The sequence below is a fragment of the Podarcis erhardii genome, assembly GCF_964252035.2.
Source record: "Podarcis erhardii genome assembly, chromosome: 16".
Lineage (NCBI taxonomy): Eukaryota > Metazoa > Chordata > Lepidosauria > Squamata > Lacertidae > Podarcis > Podarcis erhardii.
Genome location: NC_138514.1, coordinates 25209876 through 25237569, shown reverse-complemented (window position 1 = coordinate 25237569; position 27694 = coordinate 25209876). Strand labels below are relative to the sequence as shown.

The 27694-nt window shown below is 48.8% G+C and overlaps 1 protein-coding gene across 8 annotated transcripts in view; it reads left to right on the top strand.

Annotated features, from left to right (window-relative positions):
- Positions 1-234: 234 nt before the first annotated feature.
- Positions 235-27694, top strand: part of ELN (elastin) — a 59560-nt gene continuing 32100 nt past the window's right edge. For 4 of the 8 annotated variants that reach the window (XM_081843777.1, XM_081843775.1, XM_081843773.1 and 1 more), the window contains exons 1-3: positions 236-407; positions 26153-26200; positions 27024-27065. In XM_081843777.1, the coding sequence (XP_081699903.1) occupies positions 323-407; positions 26153-26200; positions 27024-27065 (175 nt within the window). In that variant the 5' untranslated portion in view covers positions 236-322. Of the gene's footprint in view, positions 408-26152; positions 26201-27023; positions 27066-27694 lie in introns of all 8 variants that reach the window. The other 4 variants (XM_081843774.1, XM_081843772.1, XM_081843776.1 and 1 more) reach the window with 2 other exon arrangements.

Here is a 27694-nt window from a genome sequence, read left to right as displayed (position 1 = left end):
CCTCCCTCCAGCTCCCTCCCCCTTTTCCTGAAATCTCTCTTGGCAGCAGAGCTCGCTTTTGGCAACAGATCCCACCCGCGCTGGGGAGAGAGAAATTACAAAGGCAAGCCAGGCTCTTGGAGAGAGAGATCCGTCTGTGTGTGTGTGTGTGTGTGTGTGCCCCCTCTCCCAATGACGTAGTGTCCTGAGCCTTGTCCCCTCCCCTCATCCCTCCCCCCTCTCTCCCCCCCCCCCTTTTACATCCTTGGAAGCCGCAATTAAGCAGCTCCGCTAGGATAAAACACTCCGGCGGCCAGCGGGCTGGGGCATTGCGTCGAGAGAGATGGCCAGGCTACGGACTCCTTCCTTCCTTCCCGGGGCTGTCACTGTCCTTCTGCTCTCCAGTCTCCCGGCTTCGTGGCAAGGAGGTAAGAAGCAGCGGGAGCAGCAGAGAAGGCTCAGGACGAAAACCGCAGACAGCCTCTGACCAGATGCTTTTTCCCCCGGCCCTGGAAGGGGTCGTCGAGCCGCCTCGCTTCCAAGCCATCTGCGGCAGAGGCTGTTCCGTCTGGGCAACTGGGGCACCCGACCTCCGCCTGCACCCACCTTTTTGCTTTCTTGCAACAGGCCACTGGCTGTCACAGGCTCCCCTCTGAGGTGCACTTGTAGAACTCGGCAAGGAGCAGGATGGGGGGCAAGACTGAGAGGAGTCACCTCTGCCTCCCTCTGCTGTGGGTCCTTCCAGCTCCTGCCCCACTGGTGGGCACCTGCCGTCGCACCTTTTAAAAACTCAGTGCTGCTCCCCCCCTCTGGAGCAAGACTCACTGCTCCAAATCTCAGACCAATCCCTCTACTCCCTGCTTGTTGGTGACAAGGGGCAAAAGTCTGGAGCCCCCGGTACTGCCCCTCACCACCTCCAGGGTCTCTGAAATCTTCCGGGTGCACCCAGGAGGTGGCTGAGGTGCTGCCTGCCCACAGGGAGTCACTAATATTACCACTGAAAAACTTTAAGGGTCTATCGTGGTGGTTGAATGGAAGGGGGGCAGGATATGAAGCCAGTGGACTCCAGGTGAGGACAGGAAGGGCTTAACTGAATCCCCAGAAGGTGTTTGCCAAACACCAAACCTCAGCCCCTCAGATGGTGCAAGCATGTAATGCAGTGTTTCTGAGCATGTGCAGAGTGCATTGAGGAGCCATAGCAGTGCTTTGAGGATTGGGGCACAGAACGTCAGAGTAAAAAGGGTTCCTCTTGAACCCCAACATTTACTTTCATCTTCCTTGGTGTTGGGGGGGAGTTAGCTCACCGCTTGCCCCCCACAAGTGAGTTTGGTCATTGCTCAAGAATTAGCTGTGGTTTCTGCTTTGCAGGGAGTTGGACTAGTTGAGTCGCTGAGTCCCTCCCAGCTCTACAATCCTATGAATTATTGCATGTCAGAAGGATGTGCCACCTGCACAGCCCACACAATTTGCACAGGTCGCTCTCCTGTGGTGACGATGTGGCTCTCCCCGGGTGACCACGGACGCTTTGCCCAGTCAGAGAGCAAAGGGAAGCCCATGGGAAGCGGGAGGGCAGGATCCGAGTGAGGTTCCTGCCTTGCACCCGATCCAAAAAGGGGAAGCAGGTAGGAGAAGTGGGTCTTGCCCATAGGATCCCATGGGGTTCATCAGAAGGGACACCACCATCCCGGACGCCTTTGACCCATCTCTGGGAACACTGTGGTCCCGCCAAACAGCCGCCGCCTTTGCCTGCAACTTGGGTGTCCTCTTGGAAAACATGCTCTTCCCGGGTTTTGAACACAGCAAGAGGCATTAATGAAACACACTCTCTTGCTTTTCTATTTTGGCATTCCCCGCGAGATCGTACTGTCTCCCTTGCCGCCCTCAGGAACTGTCATCGCTTCACTCCAAGCATGTGGGGTGACGGCTTGAGGATCCCATTTAAAAAAAAAAAAATATCTCTTTGGGAAGACTCAGATCTGATAGGCTGGAAGAATTCCCCATCTCTGGGTCAAACTAGACAGAGACCTGCTGTTCAGAAGGCTGGGCTTTCTCACTCGAGCAACCTGTTTGACAGATTGTCTCTGCAGTAGGGGAAGGATTGCCTAGGGCTCAGATGTTGGGACCTGGGTGAAGAAAGGCACCCAAGGATCGCCACGGTCAGGGCTGGGGAGCTGGTGACCCCAGAGACATTGCAGGACTCCAACTCTCATTATTCCCCATCGTTGGCTGCTGGGAGTTGGAGTCCGACAGGGTCTGTAGGGTCACAGGTGTTCCCTTTGCTATAAGGGGCTGGGGGTGGCAGCCTGACAACTGTTGAGACATCATGGGGGAACCTGTGAGGTAGCTGTGATGGGTGAAGCAGGCCCACTCAAGTTAAGAGAGGGTCAGACTAGATGACCGTTGGTACCCCTTCCAACTCTACAATTCTGTGATTCTAAGTTCGTTTCTGGAGCACTCCTGAAGTGAACTAGAGGAACGCACACGTCCCGTCTATTTGTTCCTTCTGAGCGGGTTTTTCCACACTGGTAGACCGAAGTCATTTTGCTGCGAGAGTCCATTTATTTATTTCCTTCCTTATTACAATGGTACCTTGGTTCTCAAACTTAATCTGTTCCGGGAGTCTGTTCAACTCCTGGAACAGTTCGAAAACCAAGGCACAGCTTCCAATTGGCTGCAGGAGCTTCCTGCACTCAAACAGAAGCTGCGGAAGCTGCGTCGGATGTTCGGCTTCCAAAAAATGTTCACAAACCAGAACACTCACTTTTGCGGCGTTCGGGAGCTGATTTGTTCGGGAACCAAGCTGTTTGAGTACCAAGGCACCACTGTAAATTTATATCTTGCCCCATCCTCCCAAAGGAGCCCGGGGTGGAGGCGAGAAGATGGTCCCCAAATTCACAGGGAGACCCTGACTGGACGGGCAGCGGGATCCTTCTTTGGAGTGAGGTGGCTGGCTCAGGCAGCAGGCAGCAGTGCCCCAACCCCTCTGCCAAGCCCCCTAAGCTAGCCTCTACTCTGCACCCCCTAAGCCGCCCTGCTGCCTCGGGAAGAGCTGAGGATCTTGTCAAAATAAGTCATTCATCAGTCCAGTCAGATTGTGTCAGGGCCACTGGGACAGGGCAGAGATCTTGCAATCCAGCCCTTTGCTTCGGGTGGTAAAATGTCATGACCAGCACCCCATTACTGCCAGCCAAGGGTGGCAAGTCAGCTGAGAGGGCAGGGGTGGGCAGGCTGCTTGGTGTGCCCAGCTGGTTCCTTCATCACCTTGCCACCTTGCCACTGCTTCCCTGCCACCAGAAGCAGCCTCCTCTTCATTTTGCCCAACAGTAGAGCCGGCCCCAATGCCACCGGGAAACTCCTGGCTGGAGCTGGGGGTGCCCTTTGCATGTTTGCTGTTCAGTCTGCCTCGTACAAATTGCTGCAAGTGTGGTAGGTCTGGGAGCCAGGGCGTTTGGAGTGTGCAAAGCAGGTGCCAATTGGGATTGCTCCCGAGTATGGCTGCACATGCATAAGGTCCCATGTTCTCTCCCCAGCTGGGAGAGACCCCTGCCTGAACCCCTAGAGAGCAGCTGCCAGTGAGTGCAGACTGTCCTGAGCTAGATGGACCAAAGGTTTGACTTGGTAGAAGGCAGTTTCCTGTGTTCCTATGAAATAAGCTGGATTTCCCTCCCTCTCCTGGGCTCTCCTGGGATGTAACCAGATAGTCAGCCTGGATAGCTTGGTAAGTTGGCTAGAGCACGGTGCTGATAATGCTAAGGTTCCAGGTTCGATCCCCGTACGGGACAGCTGCATATTCCTGCACTGCAAGGGATTCGACTGGATGGTCCTCAGGGTTCTTCCAGCTCTACAGTTCTATGAAATAGCATCCATGAAATAGTTTGAAGGTTCAGGACCTTCAGACCCATGATATGGATTAATTTCTGGGCATATGAAGATGGCGGCTGGCTGGGTTCTCAACAGCAGTTTATAGAAGCCCCTAAGCACCTCACAAGGAAAGGGGAAATTGTGGTTAAAAAGTGGGGGCAGGAAATCTGGGACCCGGGGCTTGGTCCCTGCTAACAACACCCTTGTATTTCGCCACCATTCCTCCGACAGATGCTTCTCCATAAATATTTATCAGGGAGAAATTGTCTCTGAAAGCCAGAGGCATGCCTGCACTTTTTTGTCCTTCCTACAAAGGTGTGTCCGTTATGAGAGACTAGATGCCCCTTTGGGTCCCTTCCAACTCTACAATTCAGCTATTTCCTCCTGCCTAAACAGAAGTTCTGTGCACAAAAGATCTCATGAGAGTTGGCAGAGCTCTGATTTCCCCTTCTTTCATTCCTGGAAGGGAAATAGCCACAGAAGGGGAAGCGGGCTCCCCAATAGCTCTTTTCCTAGTCGCCAGGGGTGAGCTGAGATTGCCTGCTGGTTGACCACAGCTTGCAAATGATCAAGAGGGTGGTTTTTCTTTATGAGGTGCTAGAGTGCTTAGAGATCCCTAACAGTGGCTAGTAAATTCTTTTGGTAATGAAAAAAATGGGCCGTTTTTTGTTTTTAACACAAGCTAGTATTCTCTTCTGTGGTCAGAAGGTCAGTTTATGTCTGTAATTCCTACTCTGTGTTGCTTTAGGCAATGGATAAATTGGATTTAACTTTCCCCTCTCACACAGACACCCATTCGAAACCTGGAAAAAGCCACATTTTCCTATACGTTAAGGATCCTCAAGGCCTTTTCACACCCACCCGCCGTGTTCCGAAGTGAGCGCCAATGAATTAAATTGTGGAGCTCTCTCCCCCTGGAGGCAGTGACTGGCCACCAATATGGATGGCTTTGGAATGGAGAAATTCACAAGCTATAGGTGGCTACTAAGCATGATGGCTCTTCTCTGCCTCCACAGTTGGAGGCAGCAATGCTTTTGAGTAACAATTCCTGGAAAACACAGGAGGGGAGAACGCTCTTGTGCTTTAATCGCTGCCTCTAAAAGTGCTCTGATGTCTTTTGATTATTGCTTTCCGCTAGTTTGCTTTCGTTACTTTGCATTTGATAGGTTGGACGCTGCCTCAAATCCCAGCTCTGGAGAAAGGCAGAGAGTCCAAATAAATTTAAAAGATAATAACTTGCAAATACACCCACCCACCCCCACCAGAAAGGATCCAGATTTGCATAAAATGTGCACCTGCTGATTGTTATGCATTGATAAAAATTTAGGGACAATGACTATAGTTTCAGAAGAAATGCAATAATCTCACCCCAGTGGCCAAGTTCGCTGAGCCTGCAAGCTTAACCAGCTGCCCAGGTGCTGATGACTGTGGACGGCTCATTTCAAGCCTCCCAGATCCCCCTTTGGAGAGTTCGTGAGCACTGTACGGGACTTGGACCAGCTGGTTCAATGGTCCTCAAAGTGGATAGCACTCCCTGGCAGGTGGTCAGATTACCTGGTGGGGGCGGCGGCTCTGAGATGCAAGGGTGTGGCAGGGGGGCACTGGAGGTGGAAATGACCACAGCCTTTGAAAAGCTGAGATTTTTGTGGTTCCTGCATTGCCAAGGGTTGGATTCTTGGGAGTCCTTCCAACCTTGCAATGCTGTGATTCCATCAGTTTTTGTTGCATTGATCAAAATACTTTTAAATGGCTTTTGAATGAATGTGCAATTAATTGTTGGTGCTTTGAATTTTATTGGGCTCTTGGCTTGCTTAGTGGGTCAGGCAAACCACTATTCTGAAAAATGTTTTTTTGTAGTGTTTGTTTGGTGGTGGTCAACGGAGATGAGTTTATTTTCTCTTTCAGGGGAAAAAGGTTTGGTGTAGATTAACAAGTGACCATAATGATAATATTGGCGGGGGGAGGTGACCCCAAAAAGTCTGGGAAACGCCAAGCCAGTTTTTCAAATTGGAGGGCCGTTCGCTGCAAAATAGGGCACATATGAGGCCATGCTTGTCCCAGGAGAAGTGGCCTCCCGTCGGCTGATCTTTGGCGTGTTTACTGGGAGGTAGCTCCCGCTTGGTCCAAGTGGCCTTCCTCCCACATTGAAGCATTCAGAGAATTGCAGGGAAATTGCTTAAGGAAAACAGGACGGTGCATTTTTTGAGTTTGGCAGGCCTTCAGATCCTTTAAACCGGTCAACAATTTTGAGGAATCAGGGCTTGGGTTCTGTTCCAAAGCAATCTTTAGAGTTCAGTAAGAGCCTGGGCCTACGTCTAGGAACTATGCACTCCGCTGGACAGGACTGTATATATTAAAAAGCACTGTTGCAGACACTGTGCAAAAACTTAAAGATACAGCAGCCCTGCTTGCAGGATTGCAGGCTGATGGGCCTCTGCAAAGCAGTAGCTAGGTCACAGGCTTCCTCAAACTCAGCCCTCCAGATGTTTTGAGACTACAATTCCCATCATCTCTGACTACTGGTCCTGCTAGCTAGGGATCATGGGAGTTGTAGGCCAAAAACATCTGGAGGGCTGAGGTTGAGGAAGCCTGAGCTAGGAGGATAGGAGGCGGAAGGGGAAGGGAAGGTTGCTTAACCCCTCCTCCTCCCGCCCTCCCCTTGGCTTTCTCCCACCTTGTTTTTCCCTCCCGCCAAGAGGCTAGAAATATGTGTGTCCGGCTGCCTTGGGAAACAGAGGGAGGGAGGCAGAGAAATGGTAATGGCTGGGAGGGAGGGGCAAATGTTTCTCGTTTTTTCAAATCAGAATTATAGAATTATGCAGTTGGATGGGACTCAAAGAGCCCTCTTCTCCAACCCCCAGCAATCTGAATTTCAGTTCCCCACATTTCGACATCAGTTTGCAAATTTTAGTGATAATAAAAAAGTCCTCATGAAAATTCATTTTAGGACAGATTTCTCCTAACTGGGAAGGCTTGAGGGAGTTAGGGGTGTTTAGCCTGCAGAAGAGAAGACTGAAAGCCGGTAGGATAACCATCTTCAGATATCTGAAGGGCTGTCACATGGAAGAAGGAGCCATCTTGTTTTGCACTGCTCTAGAGGGGAGGATCCAAACCAATGGATCCCATTGTCAAGAAAGGAAATTCTGATTAAACATTAGAATCTGATGTATATCTGAAGGGGCGTCTCCACCCCCATTGTTCAGCCCGGACACTGAGGTCCAGCTCCGAGAGTCTTCTGGCAGTTCCCCCATTGCAAGAAGTGAGGTTACAGGGAACCAGGCAGAGGGCCTTCTCAGTAGTGGCACCCGCCTTGTGGAACGCCCTCCCACCAGATGTCAAGGAAATAAACAACCACCTGACTTTTAGAAGACATCTGAAGGGCAGCCCTGTATAGGGAAGTTTTTAATATTTGATGTCTTATCATGTTTTTAATATTATGTTGTAAGTGGTCGAAGTGGCTGGAGAAACCCGCCCAGATGGGTACAAGGGTACAAATAAATTATTATTATTATTATTATTATTATTATTATTATTATTATTATTATTTAGGAACTTCCTCACAGTAAGAGCTGTTCAACAGCGAAATGAACTCCTTTGGGACGTGGTAGGCTCTCTATCACTGGAGGTTTTAAAAGAGAGGTTGGGTGGCCACCTGTCAGGGATTCTTATTGAGCTGTGATTCCTGCATTGCAAGGGGTTGGACTAGACGACCCTTGGAGATCCCTTGGAGATCCCAGTCAGTGTCGGTAGCTGAGCTAGATGAACCAACAAGCTCAACTGGCTCTACAGAGTGGCACAAGGCATTTCACTTTGTTCTTATCAGTGGGGCCTCCATCTACAGAGGAAGTCTACCTCTGAGAACAAAATCACAGGAGCCAAAACAACAGGGCTTGGTTGTCATCAGCAGGTTCTTCTTCCATGGTTCCTATGGGGCCTCTGGAGGCAAAATGAGGAGGCTGGACTCAATGGGCCAGGAAGGGAGGGAGAAAAAGGTTGCTCCATCAACGAAAACTTCACAGATTTTTGGAGCTGGCACCAAATGGGACTTGCAAGGCTTTGGAGGTGGCCGGAAACTGAGCAGCTGCTTGTTAGAGCTGGGGCAAATTAGCAGCCCCAATGTTTTCCTTCCCGATGTATCATGGGCCCAATGTTATTTCTTATGGTGTCCTCATGAAACCTTTGTTAAGAAGAGGCCTGCAAGATAAGATAACGACCCTTACTAGGCTTTCTATCCTCCTTCTGTAACCAAAAAAAGGATTGGGATCTGAGACTTGCATGCGGGGGAAAGGAAAGTCTCGCCTCCCTGATCCCATAAAGATATTGTGCTTTTCTCGTTCTTTTCCTTCCTAGCTTGCATGCCCTTCATGTGTTTTCTTAAGCTGTTCGGGACATGGCAAGGCCTTGCTTAAGCCGTTAAGTCAGTTTCTTAAGCTGCCTCTCCCCTCCCTCGTGAGTAGCGGGAGCAGAGGAAGGCTTGGGAATTAATGCAGCAATTGGCATCAAGGCACCCAGTTCATAGCAATAGGCCCACTGTATTCTGCAAGTCAACAGTGTGATGCAGAAAAAAAAAAGGTCAATGCAATTCAGCAGAAGTCAACTGTCCAGATCAAGGGAAGTAACAGGGTTAGTCTAATCTGCCTTGGTTGGACACCACCTAGAGTCCTGTGTCCGGCTGTGAGCACCCCTGTTTAAGAAGGGTATTTTCAAGATGGAAGGTGTGCAGAGGAGGTGACCAAGATGATCAAGGTTTTGGAAACTGGGTCTTATGATGAACGGTTGAGAGAGCTGGGCATGAGTTTAGCCTGGAATAAAGGAGATTGAGACGTGATATGAAAGCCATCTTCAGATACCTGAAGAAAGATGGGGCAAGCTTGTTTTCTGCTGCTCCAGAAGGCAGGGCCCGAACCAATGGATTCAAATTGCAATAAAGGCGATTCTGACATTAGGAAGACCTTTACGGCGGTAAGAGCTGTTTGACGGTGGTGGACAGAAGGTGGTGGGCTCACCTCCCTTGGAGGTTTTTAAGCAGAGGTTGGATGGACCATCTGTCAGGGATTGTTTAACTGTGATTCCTGCCTTGCAGGGGGTTGGACTAGATGACCCCAGGAGTTCCTTCCAACTCTACAGATGAATGACACTATTACACATTTTTTCTTGCCTTTTCCCCAAGGACCTCATGACAGTGTAGAAAGCCTTCTCAGTCACTTGAGCATCAAAACAGCCCTGCGAGGTGGGTGCATTATGCTTAAAGATGAAGACTGGCCTGAAGCCGGACACTGTGCTTCATGACTCAGTGGGGATTTGAACCCAGTTTTCACTGATGCTAGTCTGACACCCACGATGCTGGGCTGGGGGGTTTGGATCTGCCAATTTCAGTTCCTACCAATTTATCATTTTTCCAGTCTTCAGTTTCCCACGTTTTCCTATCAGTTTACAAATTAGTCCATAAGAAAATTTGTCAGCTTTTTAGTGCAAAGCAATTTCCCCTTCCATAATGCTTGGATGTATTTTATTTTATTATTTGACTATTAGATGCTCTTTAGCCACACTCTACCCCAGAGAATGGATTTTTGTACACATAACTTGGCTGGAGAACTGCATTGCAAAATCTGGAGATGTTCAGATTTTGAAGGATGGGTTCTCTGTTTCAGTTTGCATGTTGCTTTGTGCAAAGTGCAAATTAGGGAGGCTTGCTTTTAAATGCAAACTGAGCTGTACTTCTCTACCCATCCCTAGTCATAGCTCAGTGGCAGAGCATGCAAATGTTCCCAGGTTTGATTCCTGGCATTTCCAGAGAGGGCTGGGAGAAATTCTCTGCCAGAAACTCTGGTGAGCTGCTTCCAGTCAAAATACTGAGGTGGCTGGACAGGGTATAATAGAAGGCAGCTCCCAGCGTTCTTGTAAGTGGAGCCTCCATATATCAAATTAGTCTACCTCTAAGAACCAGTGACGGGACATGGGTGGCACTGTGGGTTAAACCACAGAGCCTAGGACTTACCAATCAGAAGGACAGCGGTTTGAATCCCCACAATGGAGTGAGCTCCCGTTGCTTGGTCCCTGCTCCTAGCAGTTCGAAAGCACATCAGGAGTGCAAATAGATAAATAGGTACTGCTCTGGTGGGAAGGTAAACGGCATTTCCGTGCGCTGCTCTGGTTTGCCAGAAGCGGCTTAGTCCTGCTGGCCACATGACCTGAAAGCTGTACGCTGGCTCCCTCTGCCAATAAAGCAAGATGAGTGTCACAACCCCAGAGTCGGTCATGACTGGACCTAATGGTCAGGGGTCCCTTTACCTTTACCTTTAAGAACCAGTGATGAAAAACCACAGCTGCACTGACCGGGGTGGCTGATGGGAGTTGTGGTCCAGCAACATCTGGAGGGTACTGAGTTGACAAAGCTGATTCTAGTCTCAGAAAGAAACTATTATTTGGGCCAGAAATTTGGCTGCACTTGCTCGACTGCAGATGCAGACCTGATTTGTCCAAGTCATAATGCAGGGGGTTGGAGAAGACGACCCTTGCGGTTCCTCCCAGCTCTAAAATTCTATGATATTCATCTCTGCCACGGCAGTCTTGGGCCTCCTGAGCCTGGCGTGTCTCAGCACTAAGGCGATTAGCTTGGCTGTCGTTGTGCGGGACACAGAGGGGAGGGAGGGAGGCTGAGGCAGCTGGGCACGAGATGCCAGCACTTGGTGGCACTCTCAACTCCTGACCTCTCTTCCCCAATCTGAGCTTTGGCCTTGGGGACGTGGGTGGAGGAAAGGAAGCTTTTTTGTGAAGAAAGGTAGCAGCGTTTGGGACTCTTTAGTTGAGAGAAATGGCGAGGAGGAGGCAACTCGATAGAAAATGACGCCTGGCATGGAGAAAGTGAATAGAGGAAAGTTTTTCTCCATCTCTCCTAACACTAGAACTGGTGGACATCCAGGGACGCTGAGGTTTGAAGATCTGGAACAAGCAAAAGAAAGTCCTTCATGGAGTGCAGAGTCCAACTGTGGAGCTCTCCCTGATGGTTGCCAACTTTGATGGCTTTAAAAGAAGATTGGACAATAATAAGGCTATCAGTGGCTATTGGCCATGATGCCTATGCCCTGCACCCGTGGTTCGAGGGAATACCAGTTCTGAATACCAGTTCCTGGAAACCACAGGAGGGGAGAGGGCTCTTGTGCTCAAATCCTGCTTAATGTACTTCCCAATGAGACATCTGGTTAGGAGCTGATTCTATGGGTAGTTTTGTGGGGTAGACCATTCGACCTATGCTTTTGTCATCTGTGTCTGGGAGATCCACCAGAATCCCAATTCCCATTTGCACGCCCACCCCACAAAATCTGGATGTTTCAGAAGGGCAGCTTGTTGGGGGTCTTCTCAACGTCTCTCCAGACTTTTCCCTCTGGCGGGAATTTGCATGAGGCGCCATCAGAAGTCCTTGGCAATGCTTTGGATTGGGGTGGGTGGGAAATGACCTCCAGAGTCGACAAATGTATCCCTTGCCCCCCCACCCCCAAATGTTAACACCCACCAAGAGAGCAACCTTTCTCGCTTCCTCTCAATTTTATACCCCCGAAACAAATCTGGGAGGAAAATGAGAAAATGATCCCTTAATTTCCCTGTGACAAGAAAACATTCTCAGTCTGAGATCACGGCAAATGCAAACATTGCTCTCCATCTTTGGAACATGATGGGTTGTGTGTGTGTGTGTGTAGGGATAGAATCTGATTATCTTGCCAGAAAATGTCCCCCCCTCTCCCTTTTGAGACACCCCAGGCCACACCTTCAGCTGAACATACGTTCCCAGACAGGAGATAAACACAGACCCGTGTGGGGATCAGATTGGTTGAAATAGCAGCCAACTTTCTCGATTAAAAACATGACTTAAGAGCCTAAGAAGAGCCTGGTGGATTAGGCCAGTGGCCCATCGAGTCCAGCATCCTGTTCTCACAGTGGCCAACTAGATGCCCCAATGGGAAAACCTCAAGCAGGATTCTAGCTCAGGAGCAACTCTCCCTTCCTGCGATTCCCACCAACTTTCATTCATAAGCATTGCAGCTTCCATTCATGCAGCCGTCATGCCTAGTAGCCATCAATAGCCCATGAATCTGTCCAATCCTCTTTTTAAAGCCACCCAAGTTGGTGGTCATCGCTGCAGTGAGTTCCGCAGTTAAACTCAGCTCTGCGTGAAGGAGTTGTTTTTTTCTGTCCTGAATCTCCCAGCGTTTGGCGTCCTGGGATGTCCATGATTTCTAGTTTTCTGAGAGAGAGGGAGGGAAGAAAGCCTTTCTCTACCCACAAGAGGCAGTGACGGCTACCAACCTGGATGGCTTTAAAAGAGGATTAGACAAATTCATGGAGGAGCAGAGGGCTATTGATGGATACTAGCCCGGATGGCTATGCTCTGCCTCTGTGGCTGGAGGCAGTAACTGAATACCAGTTTTGGGGAACTGCCAAAGGAGGGGAGAGGGCTTGTATGCTTGGGTCCGGCTTGCAGGTTTCGCAGAAGAGGCATCTGTTGGGCCACTGTGAGAAGAGGATGCTGGAACAGATGGGCCAATGGGTCATCCAGCAGGTTTCTGACATACTCTCCAACATTTCTCCAATGAAAATAGGGATGTCCTATTCTCTTCTTCTTCTTCTTCTTCTTCTTCTTCTTCTTCTTCCCTCGCCCATCTGACTGGATTGCCCCAGCCACTCTGGGCAGCTTCCAACATATATAAAAACATAATAAAATGACAAACTTTTTTAAAAAATAAAAAATCCCTATACTGTACAGGGCTGTCTTCTAAATGTTGTATAATAATAATAATAATAATAATAATAATAATAATAATAATAATAATTTCTTTATATCCCGCCTGCCCCAGCCAAAGCCAGGCTCAGAGCAGCTAACAACAGTAAAAGCAACACAGTTTACATAAAATCACAATCAATTAATAGAAATACATTCTAAAATCAATTCAGAATCAAATTAATGGCAACCATTGGGCTAGAGTTCTATGAGGATTCCCAAAGGAGAGGGTCAGACTGTGCCTCAGCCAAAGGCCTGGTGGAACAGCTCTGTATACTTATCTCCTTGGCTTGGGGGGGTCCCATACTCCATACTTCCCAACATTTCTCCAATGAATGTCCAAAGGAAAAACGGGACATTCCGGGATCAGAACAGAAACTGGGGTGGCTTCTGTAAATCCGGGACTGCCCCTGGAAAATCAGGACACTTGGAGGATCTGCTCTAAAGCTTTTATGTCTGCTCTGTTAACTTGGCACCAGTTAGCCAAAGCATGGGGCCGGGCTGTGGGGCAGTGCCTGGCATCATTTCTCGCTCTGTAGCCTCTGCCCATGTGCTCCTCTTGCCCTCCTTGTCCGCACCTGGCAGGCATCAGCTTAGCCTGCTCCCTTGCAAGCCAGCCAGCCAGCTACAACACAGAGACACAAGCATCCAGGCTGCCTGCTATCATCCCCGGTTGCCTATTGCCTGAGGAACTCCATTATCTCAGGGCCTTAGGCCAAGCGGAGGCATCCAGCCGAGTCCTGATTGGCCAGCCTCGAAGGTGTGTGAGTAAGAAGGAGCTGGGAGGCCCATAATCCTTTCCCAGAGGGAGGCAGGGCGGATTATCGGCGTAAAAATCACCATTCCTGGGTCCAGTTTCCGAAGGCCATCTGCGTGTGAGTCAGGTCTCTCTCTCTCTCTCCATCCACCGCCCAGGAGCTCTCTCCAATTGCTGCTGGATGTGTGTGTCTGCAGACACCTCCATGCCAAGACAATCATATCTGTGAAAATAGCAGAGGTTAAAAATATATTCAAGTTGGTTTGAAATATAACAGACAAAGCTCCCACCCTTGTCTGAAATGCCAGCTCCCAGCCTTGTATCTTGCGCTGGCCAGGAGATGAGGCATCTGCGCCATCTCCAAACTGAAGCAGGTGAAGGATCATAGAATCAGAGAGTTGAAAGGTCACCCTTAGGGTCATCTAGTCCAACCCCCTGCAATGCAGGAAACACAGCTCAAGAATCCCTGACAGATGGCCATCCAAACTCTGTTGGAAAACCTCCAAGGAAGGAGAATCTGTCACCTTCTGAGCTGGTCCTTTCTACTGTCAAACAATTCTTACTTTCAGAAAGTTCTTCCTAAAGTTTAGTCCTTATTTATGTTTGCTGTTATTTTGCTCATGAAAGCAAACTTTAGCCCCAGAACCTCTTTTGAATGTCAGTTTTTCTCCCCTCTGTTGTATGAAAAAGCAGGCACAGACATCTCTGGGCATCTACGTTGTGTCAGTTGCCGCTGAGTTTTGTTCAGAGTGAAATGTCAAGGTGGATTTTGCACGTTACTGAGGAGAACAGCTCAGGTGGCAGAGTTTTGACTCTCCGCCTGCCTGAATTGGGAGACGGGTTTTGATGCCCAGTGCCAATTTTAGAAGAGGCAAGACATCTTCCTGAGAGTAAAGGCCAAGATCTCCTCTCTGTCCCAGCATATTTATGCCCAGAAGCTGAGATCTTTATGCCTCTAAGCTATGGAACTCATTGCCACAGGAAGCAGTGATGGCCACCAACCTAGATGGCTTTAAAAGAGCATTCAAGAAATCTATGAAGGAGGGGGGCTATTAACCATGATAGCTGTGCTCTGCCTCCAAACTCAGAGGCAGTGATGCATCTGAATACCAGTTGCTGGAAACAACAGGAGGGGAGAGGGCTCTAGTGCTGGGGTCCTGTTTGCAAGTTTCCAATTGGGGCATCTGGTCAGCCACTGTGAGAACAGGATACTGGACAAGATGGGCCCCCTTTGGCCTGATCCAGGAGGGTCTTCTTATGCTGCTACGGGACACCAATCGCAGCCTACTTGGCACTGAGGCTGTGCACAGCTTTGCTGCAGCTCTGCCGGAAGAGCAGGAAAGGTCGTCTGAGAGCCTCCCCCAGCCTGCTGTTTGTCTGCAGACTGCTCTCACACACAGCAGGCGCCTCAATTTTCCCCAAGGAGATCAAGGGAGGTTGCAGCGTTGAGCCCACAGCACCAGCTCTCATGCCAAACCCTCGCCTCTTTGACCTGTCGTAAGCTCTGGGAAATGGGCTGGGGGCACTTGGCGAGGATGCCTGGAGTAGAGGGACGCACCATCAGGATAGTCAAAGCAGAATGGCCACAGAGAAAGCCAGGGAGGCCAGCTCTTGGGTCTTTTGGGTGGGTGGGGGGCAGTGAGGTCAACAAGGCCCCTTGAGTTGAGTCGAGGACTGTGGCATCTGGCTAACAGATGCCTATAAATAGGAGACGTTCATGAGAAACACCCATCATTGCTCGGGAATGCTAAGAAACCTAACAGATCAGTGCAGTTTTCAAGTCTGTGCAGTTTGGAAAGGTTCGATCCACCATCTTCATTCCAAAAGGCATCTGCCAGTATCAAAATTTAGATGCAAACATTCCCTTCTATTATGGATACCAATATCTCAAGAGAACAGACAGACAGACAGATCGTTATCTAGTAGATGTGAGACATGCTGGAATCGTAGAATTGGAGGGATGAACCCTCTTTAATCCAACAGTGATCTTTTGGTGGCTGTATCTACAGGGCAGGCTTAGTGTGGCTTCCTATTCACTCACTCATTCCTCTCAGGAAATCCCTGCGAACTGATGTTCTGCAAAGGGGAGAGAGCAATGAGGGTTCCCTCCCTCCCACATGCCCCAACCGAAAGAGCGACTCCCAGAATGCTCTGGGAGACATCGCAACATGTATGAAACTTGATGCAAGATCATAAGAAGCGTCGGTTAGATCAGGCCAGTGGCCCATCTAGTCCAGCATCCTGCTCTTAAAGCTGCCAAACCAGCTGCCGGTGAGAAACCAGCCTGCAGGACCTGAGTTCAAGAGCCTTCTCCCCTCCTAGAAAATGGGATTTGGGAAGCATTGCCATCTCCGGCCACGGAGGTGGAACAGAGTCATCCTAGCTAGTAGCCATGAAGAGCTCTCTCCTCCACAAATGTGTCTAGTCTTCTTTTAAAGCCATCTAAGTTGTGGGCCATCACTGCCTCCTGTGGGAGGGAGTTCCGCTGTTTAAAATATGTGCACTTCCTTTCCTCTGCCCTGAATCTTCCATGTTTCCTTTTGCACTTTGCAGTCTGCATGTTAGTATATGGGTTTCATTGGAGCTTAGACCTTGGCAACTGTTTACAGCCGAGCCACTTGAGAGCAGGGACGGGGTGGAATCCAAGCAAGAAAGACTCTGGGCTCATGCAGAGTGCCTTTCTCTTGTTCCTAAATCGCCAACTGTAAACAATTGTTTGTCTGTCTCCAGCTGTAAAATTTCTGGCAGAGGAGGGGGGGAAAGGCACACGCCCCGTTTTATTTTCATTTTTAATGAAAAGAAAATACGTAAACATTGCAGCAAAACAATGAGCTCTTCGGAGGGTTTGCTGAGTCCCATCCCACCCTTTGCGTGCAAACGGTTACATCCTTTGCAGGGAGAGCATTGATTTGCAAAATGGCACCCCCTCATCCCTGAAAACACTCATGTTTGCAGCAAACCGCCTGGGGGGTTAGTGAGTTTAGGAAAGAAGTCTATTTTCCAAATCCCCCATTTTGTTTTTCATAGCAAGCCATGGAAAAATGGGGAGGTGGGGGGGGCGGGGAGAGAGCATTTTCCAAAAGTTGATTCATTTTCTGGGCACAAACATCAGCGATACAATTAAGCAGCCTTTGACTGTCCTTTTCTGTTTGCTAACAGGGAGTGAGGGTAGAGCAGGGCTTAATTAGACTATGGTTTGCATCCTCGTTCCAATGCTAATCGTCTGGGGGAAATTGAGCACCTCTGAGCATGAGAAGAGTGCCTTCCTTTGCAACAGTCCATAAGTATGGCATGCATGGCCTGGAGAAAATAGACAGAGAAAAGCTCTGCTACCCCTCTCATATTAACACAAGAACTTGCAGATATCCAATGAAGTGGGATGTGAGATGATCAGGACAGATAAAAGACTTCTTTATGAAGCACAACTCATTCTTGCAGGAGGCCGCCATGCTCACCAACTTAAAAATCATAGGATTTTAGAATTAGGGTCATCTAGTCCAACTCAGCAATGCAGGAATGTCAGCACCCAGTCCCCCATCCAATTTGAAACCAGACCCTCCAAGTGTCACTATTTTCCAGGGACAGTCACGGGTTTACAGAAGCTCTCCCGGTTTCTGATTTGATGTCTCATTTTTCCTGAGGACATTCCTTCGGATGTCCCTATTTTTATCAGAAAAATGTTGGAGGGTATGGAGTTATGCGACCCCCGAGCCAAGGAGATAAGTAACTGTACTGTACAACCTTTAGCAGACATCGGAAAGCAGCTGTATGGGGACTTTTTGTTCAATGTATAATGCGTTATTATGTTTTTAAATACAGTATGCTGGGACAACCCAATCAGATAGGTGGGGAATAATAATAATAATAATAATAATAATAATAATAATAATAATAATGGAATAGGACATCTCTATTTTCACTGGACAGATGTTGGAGGGGTATGTTATTTTCAATTCCTCTCCTAATGATCCCAAGCCTTTTTCACGCCCTCCTTGGGAAAGGCATTGTAGGCCTCTCTTTTTTTGCTCGGCAGTTGCAAAACCCAATGCATTTAGACTGAGGAGACGGCGAGATATAAGCCGAGTGATAAATACAAATAAATCTCGGAGAGTTGTCCGTCTGCGAGGCATCAGATTCTGGCTTGCCAAGTCTCTCCGCGTGCAGCCGCCTCACTTCCTGGAATCGCTCTCCATGGCTGCCCATTCCTGAGTCACATTGCACAAGGAGTGTCTGTGTGTGTGTGTGTGTGTGTGTGTGTGTGTGTGTGTGTGTGTGTTGCAACAACTCCATTTTATACATGTTCACTGACAGCCCAGCAGAGCTGCGGTTAGAGAGAGAGAGAGAGAGAGAGAGAGAGAGAGAGAATGATGGCCTGTCTTGCGTCCCCTTTCCCTGGAAATTCAAGAGCAACACTTTGGCAGAGCTTTATTTGTTAAACAAAATCTATATGCCACTTGATCAAGGCTCCAAACGGTTTACGAGAAGTCATCCATCAAAAAACAGTAATTGAAAACATTTGGGAAATGATTAAAATTAACGGCAGCCTAAAGAGAGATTTGAAGTACATACGTACATGCCTGGGCAGGCTTGCCTGAGCAAAATCTTTAAGAGCAGGTGCCGTAGAGAGTGCAGCCGAGGCTCCTGCCTGATGTCAAAAGGCAGGGAGTTCCAAAGTTTGGGAGGTGCCATGCTAAAAGAACAGATTCTCACAAGTGCAGAGGTTGTGTGGCACCTGTAAGTGGGCCAGTTCTGCAGAGCAAAGCAGTTGAGTGGGCACATTACGGAGTCAGGTGGTCCTGCAAGGAAAGCGGTCCTAAGTTTTCAACAGGTATTTGTACCATTGCAATGCATTGCTACCTTGCCCTGATAGCAAACTAGCAGCCTGTGCAGATTCCAGCTAAATGCTAGGAAGAATTTTCTGGTAGTAGGAAATGTTCGATAGGCAAGTGGACAACCTTAGAAAGTGGCTGGACTCTCCTTCCTTGGAGGTTTTTAAGCAGAGGTTGGATGGCCACCTGCCAGGTTATCTTTCGCTGTGATTCCTACATCGCAGGAGGTGAGATTCGATGACCCCTGGGCTCCTTCTTAAACTGTGGTGCCCAGAACTGGACAAGCTTCCCTTTGCCGATTCATCTTCTCTGGTCTGGAGAAATAGCTCCTGGTGTCAAAGGTTTTCCGGGGCAGAATTCTGGACCCAATGGGCTGTGTTTGATGGCAGGCCTATTTTCTGGGACAGAGGGGGGGGGGAGAGAAAGAGAAAAAGAGAAGCATGTTCTGATTACAGTCAAAGGCAGAGGGGAGCTGGCCCACAGCCACTGACAATTTTGGGAAGGAAACAAAAGATTGTGTTTTTGTTTTGTTTTGATTTGTTTCTTACAAAGGAGACACAGAGAGCTCTAGCGAAGCCAGCTGCGAGGGAAGGCCAGGATTGCTCCAGCCACATACCTGGCCAGATTGAAGCCTCAGCGACATCTGCTGGGCAAGGCGGAAGCGGCACAACTAATTGTTTCCTGGGCATCAGGTGATTGTGCTGATCTTCCTCAGGAATGGCCACAGCCCGGCGGTTGAGCACTGCTATGCACGCAGAATGTCCCAGGTTCAATACTGAGTGGCGTCTCCTGGTAGAGCTGGGAGACCCTGGTCTGAAACTCTGGAGACACTGTCAGTGTAGACACTGCGGATCCAGATAATAGAATCAGAATTGTAGAGTTGGAAGGGATCCCCAAGGGTCATCTAGTCCAACCCCCTGCAAGGCAGGAATCTTTCACCCAACATGGGGCTCGAACCCTTGGCGCTGAGATTAAGTCTCATGCTCTACCAACTGAGCTATATGGACCAGTGGTCTGACTTTGTCAAAGGCAGTTCTCTATGCTCCTATTTGGGAAATGCCTGTTTAAACCAGCTCTTTGTCTAGAACCATGAGGACTAGAGTCTTACTTTACTTCTAGTGAAAGCACCGTCGCTCAGCAGTGCAGCATCTGCTCTGAATGCAGAAGGTCCCAGGTTCCATCCCCAATGGCATCTGCAGGTAGACCTGAGACTGTCTCCTCCTATGAAGAGCCATTGCCAGTCAGTGTCAACAGTACCAAACTAGATGGATCAGTGGTCTGATTCTGTACAAGGTTGCTCCCTGTGTTCCTCACAGAGTAGGAAAAACTGATGGGCAGGGCAGAGGTCCCACATTGGCTGGGATTATCTAGTGTGACATATTTTCAGTATTATTACGTATTCATTGTGTTTATGAACCACCTTTTTTCTCCAAGGCAGTGGTGTAGCGTAGGTTGCCGATGCCCTGAGCAAGGCAACTATTGCACCCCCTAAACCATGGACCATTAACACAGATGCCAAGAGGAAGTTTTCTAGGTGGGGCTTGGCGATCTCACATGGGGCTGAAATGGACCAAGTTTGGGAGTTGTAGAACCTTAAGATCAGAGGCAGGCAGAAAAGCAAACACAACTTTCCGCTTGCCTGTTTCTTTCTTTGTTTTGGGCAAGTCTGTGCAAGGGCTCATTTCTTTTAAAAGAGGCGCTATCTGAATCCAGGGAGGTGGGAATCACAGCATGGAAGAGGACAGCAGCAAGCTGGGAAGTGCCAGTATTTTTTCTTTTGAAATTTTGTGCCACCTAATAATTTTGCACCCAGGGCCTCTATCCTCTCCTCCCCATGCTAGACCACTGCTCCAATGAGCTCTAGGTGGCGGACATGGTCCCCCTGCCTCATTTAATCCCCACAACAACCCTGTGAGGTAGGTGAGGCTGAGAGGCAGTGGCCAGCCCTCAATGAGACCTTCATAGCTGAGTAGGGCAGAATTCGAACCCTAGTTTCCCAAGTCCTTGTCCGATACTACAGTACATTGGCCCACCAAAAAGGCAGAAGGGGATACATCTGAGCCTCTTCCTGCTCCTTTCTCCTCCCTCAACGCCATCCCCCCTCGCCGGCAGCCACGCTCCTCCTCGGGTCTCTGTTTATTTCATCACCCTCCTCTTCCCACCCTCCTTCCCTCCATCCGTTTTGGCGAAGCCTCTTGCCTGTTTCCCAGTTCACCCTGGCTTGCATGTCTTGGGGATTCTGGCTTGTGTTGACTTCACTTTGGGCCGCTGTCCAGCAGCCAATTAAGCTCGAATGCCGAAACTTTAAACCAGTTCTAGACCCGCTCCGGAGAACGGGGGAGGGAAGGCGGTTAGAAGAGGCATCGGTGTGTGTTGGGGTGGGAATAGTGGGGGGGGGGGAGACCAACCTAGAGAGTTTTGCTGATCTAGAGATTGGAGGCCTGTTTCTTATGCTGGTTTCCAGATGTTTTTTCACTGCTCTCTCCAACACGGACAGAGCAGATGTTCAGGCGGTAGCGCTTAATTGGTGCCTACCCTTGAACATGAGAAGAGGCTGCTGGATCAGGCCACTGGGTCGTCGAGTTGCAGCCTCGTGTTCTCCCAGTAGCTGGCCAGATGCACCACTGGGAAACACAGAAGCAGGATTCGCCACTTGTGATTCCCAGCATCACTGCCTCCAACTGTGGAGGGAGGACATAGACATTGTGGCTTCAATAGATGTCCAGTCCTCTTTGGAATCCATCCAAACTGGTGGCCCTCGCTGCCTCCTTTTGGAGGGAGTTCCTGAAGAACCTAGGGAGATCCTGCTGGATCAGGCTGAAGGCCCATCTAATCCAGCATCTTAGGAAAAGGAGATGGGTTCAAATGAGAGATTCTGACTAAACACCAGGAAGAATTTCTGGCGGTAAGAGCTGGTCTGGACCCTATTGGAAGGTGGTGGACACTCCTTCCTTGGAGGTTTCGAAGCAGAGCTTGGATGGCCACCTGTCAGGATTTGGCCTAGGACCCTTGTACCTACGGGACCACCTCTCCTGGTATGCCCCGCAGAGGACCTTAAGGTCCATAAATAACAACACTCTGGAGGTCCCAAGCCTCAAGGAGGTTAGATTGGTTTCAACTAGTGACAGGGCCTTTTCAGCACAGGCCCCGATGTGGTGGAATGCTCTGTCACAAGAGGCTAGGGCCCTGTGGGATTTGACATCTTTCTGCAGGGCCTGCAAGACGGAGCTGTTCCGCCTGGCCTTCGGCTTAGATTCACTCTGACCCCTTATATGGGATTTGGTATATAAATTTTCCCTTGGCTTTTTTTGCTGGCCCATGTAGGACCAGCATGGATAGCTGGCTCGGATGAATATCTGACATTTCCTCCCTTTATGATCTTGATTTATGGGCTACTACTAAAATGAGGCTGCATTTTAAGCTGCATTTTAAGCCGTATTTTAATTAACCGTTTGTTTGTTTGTTTGTTTGTTTGTTTGTTTGTTTGTTTGTTGTTTCTATTATAATTTATTGTAATTCATATTTGGTGTTAGCCGCCCTGAGCCTGGCCCTGGCTGGGGAGGGCAGGGTATAAATAAAATATTATTATTATTATTAATTTCCTGAGCTGTGATTCCTGCATTGCAGAGGGTTGGACTAGATGACTCTTGGAGGTCCCTTCCAACTGAATCATCTTCACCATCACCTCCCTGGGCGGCACTGCTTATTCCTCAGTCTCAAGCCTTCTTTGCATGCTCCCGAGTATTGTAGACTATCTTTTGTGGTTGTTGTGTGAAATTGCTGCAATAAAGCATGCAACTCTGCTTTTTTGGGGGGGAGGCGGAAGTGTTATGGAAATTCTGTGAGACACTCTGTAATTTTTACGGAGCTTATGAAAATAGGCTCTAAGCTCAAAGGCGGGAGGTGGTGGGTGCAAGATTGGGCATGGCTCCTCCGCTCCTCTGAGTCGGCACTGTGGCTCACGACTTTGATGGACTGGGGTTTTGCTGCCAATGCACAGCTTGACTCGCTTGCTTGAGCCATCCATGAGTCTTCGCTCAGTTGCCTCATCTCTCTTGGGTGCAGGTTCAGTGGGGGTGCTTGGGCTCATGGGGAGGGGAGATTGAGAGGACCCTGTCCTTTGACTGACTGTCTTTTCCATGGTTTGAAGAGAGGGAAAACAATCTTCAGAGAATGACGCCAGTGTTAATTAGCTAATTAGGGGGATGCTGAGGGTGTGTGTGTGTGTGTGTGTCAGATAGAGAGAGAGAGAGTCCTTCTTTTTTCCACCCCCTAAAAAACTAAACCTCTTCACAGCCCAACTTGGCCTTTGTTTGACAATGGAACAAACTCCTTTGGGAGGTAGTGGACTCTCCTTCATTGGAGGTTTTTCAACAGAGTTTACATGGCCACCTGTCAGGGATTCATGAGCTGCGATTCCTGCATTGCAGGGGGTTGGACTAGATGGCCCTTGGGTACCCCTCCAACTCATAGAACTGTATTCTATGATTCTATGCATCTGAGGCCCCTCCAGATGTTTTGGACTGAAACATCCTCCAACCTCATCAACAGGGAGCTGTGTTCCCATCAGCTGAATTATCACATGACCACACTATTTATTTATTTATCTATCTATCTATTTATCTATTAAGATTTACACACTGCTTGATTGCAACCCCCCCCAAAACCCTCTCAAATAGGTTTACAAAAAGATAAAACGATGAACTTATCTGTAAGCAGAATTAACAACAAAAGTTAAGACTTTTTGAAAGTTTAAATAACAATAGCAGATTAAGTACTGGAAGCAGATGAAAATTCACATCAATTTTCTAAACATCTGAGTGGGCTTGTCTAAACAAAAATGTTGTTAGGAGGCACCGAAAAAGGTACCGGGACTGTTTATGTATGCGGCAACGGCTGCAAGGATGCTACTAGCCCAAAGATGGAAAGAACGTTCAATAGTCCTGCCTAGGGAAGAATGGCAAGCCAAACTGCCGGACTATGCTGAAATGACAAAACTGACCAGGAGACTGAGGAATCAAGAAGATACTGGCTTTAAAAAAGAATGGGGGAAATTCATTTACTTAGGAGACCATTGTAAACAAATTCAAATGTTAGCTGGAGTTTAAAAATAACTTGTAAAGAAACAAAAGAGATGGATAATTTAGAAAGATAAAAATTGTGGAGAATGTAATATGTAGTTTTAGAAAAAGTATTTTAAGGACCTATGCAGGGGAAAGGGGGGAAGCCACAAGATTCAGAGAATCTCATATATGGATATGCTGAAAGTTTTTTCCCCCCTTTTTATTATTTTGGATTTGTTCTTGTAAAAACCAATAAAAATATTTAAAAAGAAAAGAAAATGGTACATGCTTGGTATCAAGAGGCAGGGAGTTCCAAAGTGTAGGAATGGGTATTATGTAGTCCAAGTCATCTAGAGGGTCCCAGGCTAGGGGAGGTTGGTCTAATTCCTCACTCTGCCAGCTGCTGCTGCTCTCCCTACTTGGCAAGGGCCCTCTCCAGATTTCCTAGTGGCCATCCCATAATAAATCATTGTCATTGGGGGTGGGGCAGGAAAGGGGGAGATGCCTGCTTGAGGCAAAGAGCACATGGGCAGAAAATTCCAGTTTTCTTTGCTACCCCTTCACAACTTATCCAGAGAACAGATATGTTTGGGTGTTGCCATTCTTTCACAACTACTGCCAGATCTGCATTAGATTGACTCTCTCTTTTTAACAAAAAGAAAAGAAAAGGAAAAGGAAAAGCCTTCTCTCTTGTTAACAGAATGTTCAAAGCTTTAGAGGGAAGAGATTGATGTGCAACTGTGTGGTTTGCATTTCTTTCTGTATACAAGCAAAGCAATGTCACGCCATGTGGTCCACCTACAGGAAAGATGGGCAACATCTGGAGAGGGGGATCCAGATGTGCTGGACGCCAGCTCCTGGCATCTGGCCTCGGGGTTGATGGTAAGAGCTAGGAACCCACCAAACACCTGGAGACCCCCACAGATCTCCCCCCACCATGACCTGCAAACTCAGCTTGGGAGACCGGCTTTTTAAAAAGCCCTTTCAAGAAATACGAATATAAGAAGCCTGTTGGATCAAGCCCATGGCCCATCTAGTCCAGCATTCTGTTCTTACAGTGGCCAATCAGATGCCTATGGGAAACCCATATGCAGGACCTGAGCACAAGAGCCCTGTCCCCTCCTGTGGCTTCCAAAAACTGGTATTCAGGAGCATTGCTGCCTCCAAGGTCCCTAGCTGGAGCCCCAGACCCTGGGCTGACAAAAGGTCCTCTCCCTTTGTTGCAGCGAAAGAAAAGCACTCTGCTTGTGCTCAGGAGCAATCCTCTTTCTTGTTCCTACTTCAGAAGAACCTGCTGGATCAGGCCAGAGTCCCAGCAAGTCCAGCATCTTGTTCTCACTGTGGCCAACCGGGCGCCTTTTCCGGGGAACCCGCAAGCAGCATTTGAGCACCATCACACTCTTCCTTCCTGCAGTTTCCCGCAATGGGCATTGAGAAATATCTCTGCCTCTATCTGTGGAGGCAGAGCACAGCCATCCTAGCCAACAGCCATCTATAGGCCCTTTCCCCCATGAATTTGTGCAATACTTACTTAAAGCCCAGTTGGTGGCCATCACTGCTTCCTGCGGGAGGGAGTTCTGCAGTTTAACAATGTGCTGCGAGAAAAGTGCTTTCTCTTTTACCTGCCCTGAATCTCCCAACATCCAGCTTCCTTGGAGGATGTCCAGTGTCACGAGAGGGGGTGGGAATCTTTCCCTTATCCACTTTCCCCATGACATGCATGCTTTTATTTTTTTATTTTTTACCACCAACCAAACACAAACAGTGAAACGCCCCCCCCCCCAAGGTGGCTGATACATTGGGTATACATAATCAATAATATGTATACCAATAATATTGGAATAATATTCCAATCAACCATATGTACAATTTTATATATGTTAACACTCCTCCATCCACAAGGACATGCATGCTTTTATAAACTTCTATCAGATTGCTTCTTACATTTTCTCTCAATGAAAAACCCCCTTGGAGGAGGGTTGCTCCATCCCCTTGGACTGCTCTGCTTGTCCCTTTCTGAGCCTGCTTGACACAGGCTGGGGCTGGCATTGCAAACGGGTTCTGGGGCTGAGCCCCGTCTCGAACGAAGCTCTATGTGGGAGACATCTCAGCTCCTCCCTAGGGTTTTGCTTCCAGCTGAGCATCTTTGAGCTCCCACCAGCCACACCAATAACTCCTTGGCCCGGAGAGAGCCCTTCCGCAATCAGACGGTTGAGAAAAGGTCAGCTCTGTTGTTCGACTCCCAGGGCAAAGCATGTTGAACTTAAACACAAGTGTTTATTTAAGAGGGGAGGAGCAAGGAAGGCGTATTGGCTGGGCTGGAGGGCGAGAGAGGGGGGAAGAAGGCAACATGAAAACAAAGGGTGAGCTGTTCGGGGCATGGTTGCGCAATCCTCACGGAGGGTCAGAGGCAGAGCAGGATTCCACCCCGGAAAGCCAAAGTGCTGTCAGTGACTGGAGCAGCAAATGACACAGGCCAGAGATGGTGGGGGCGGGCTGTGCAAAAAAGAGAGCACAGATCTTAACACGATACTTGCCACGTTAATTGTTTCTCTTTATGCATCCAGGAAACTAGCAGATCACACTTGCAAATTTGGTTCATAGAATCCCAGAATTGTAGAGGTGGAAGGGAACCCCAAAGGCCATCTAGCCCAACCCCAACCCCCCCCCCCCAGTGACACAAGAATCACGGCTAAAGAACCCTTGACAGATCACCCTTGGACTTGTGCCCTGAGCCCTTTTAATACCCAGCAATACTCCTGAGTGGCAGGAAGATGGGAGCGGGGGAAAGATGGAGGCCTCTCAATACTTTTATCTTGGATGGGCACGAATGGGGTTTCCCTTCATCCCCAGCTATGAGCCAATCAAACTCTCCTTTCCTTTCCAGGGGTCCCAGGTGCTGGCGTTGGAGTTCCGGGGCAAGGCTACTACCCAGGTAAGAGGGTGCTACTACCTGCTGTGTTTATCTTTCTGTTACAGGTGTCACCAAATCCGCCCGATTTTATTTGTGTGTGGAATTTCTCTGCCCCTTCCCGCAATAAGCCACCCTTCTCAAAGCCCCTATCTTGCAAGAAAAGGGTCACAAACAGGAATAATGGGGCGAGATAATGCACTGCCCTGTGGAATTCATGCATGCATTCTTCAGTTTGTCTGGCTGATTAATTTCTGATCCTGCTGAGATGCCCTCTCCCTAAGCGTCCCAGGGGGAATCGCATCGTCTTAAAAAGCAATCTCAAAATAATGCATAATCAGTCAATGAGAGCTGGTGCGGTATAGTGGTCAGAGTGTCGGGTTAGGACCTGGGAAACAAGGGTTTGAATCTCCCACACCACCATGAAGTTCCCTCGGTGACTTTGGGCCTGTCACTGCCTCTCAGCCTAGCGTACCTCATAGGGTAATTTGTGGGGATTAAATGGGGGGGGACCATGTATGCCGCCTTGAGCTCATTGGACAAAAAGGTGGGCTATAAATGCAATCAATCAATCATCAATCAACCAACCAACCAACAAACTGTGAGTCAACAACAGTAAATGCTACAATTGATAGCACCATTTGCATCGGGTGAGGCCTGTTGCCCCCTGATTGTTGCTGAACTACAACTCCCATCCTCACCCCTGAGCTACTCTTGCTGGTGCTGAAGCTAGTTTCAGTTCCCATCAGCACCAGTGATGGGTGCTGCGTAAGCCTGCTTGCGATGGCTAGGCACTGTTTGAGGGCCCCTCCTGGGTCTCCTGAGACAACCCTCTTGATCCCTACAGGAGCTGCTGGCGTAGGAGGACTAGGAGGACTTGGTGGGGCAGGTGAGTCCCTGGAGGACGGAAAGGATGCTCTCTGCCTCCTGCGCTTGAGCGACCGAACGGTTTAGAAGATAATGCATGGGGCAGGGAACATAGGTGGTGGTCCTTTCCCCTGTTTCACCCATGGATCAACATTGACCCTAAACTGAACCGAGGATCAGAAAAGGGCAACCCAAACGATCGAGGAGGTGCAGAAAATCCCCCACAGGGAAAGGTTGCAGTGTTTGGGACTTTTTAGATTAGAGAAAAGACAAGCAAGAGGAGTTTGTAAAATTGTGCATGGCATGGAGAAAGTGGGTAGAGGAAAGCTTTCCTCCGTCTCTCAAAACGCTGGCCCTCCTGGACATCTAACGAAGGAGAACAAGGGAAGATTCAGAACCTGCAAAAGGAAGGACTACTGGATAGCTTAGCTGGTCAGAGCAGGGTGCTGATGATGCCAAGGTTGAAGGTTCGATCCCTATAAGGGATGGCTGCATATTCCTGCATTGCAGCAGGTTGGACTAGATGGTCCTCAGGATCCCTTTCCAACTCCATGATTCTTCATGCATTGCATAGTTAAACTTTCAAACTCTCTCCCACAAGAGGCAGGGATGGCCACCAACTTAGGCAGCTTTAAAAGAGGGTTAGACAAA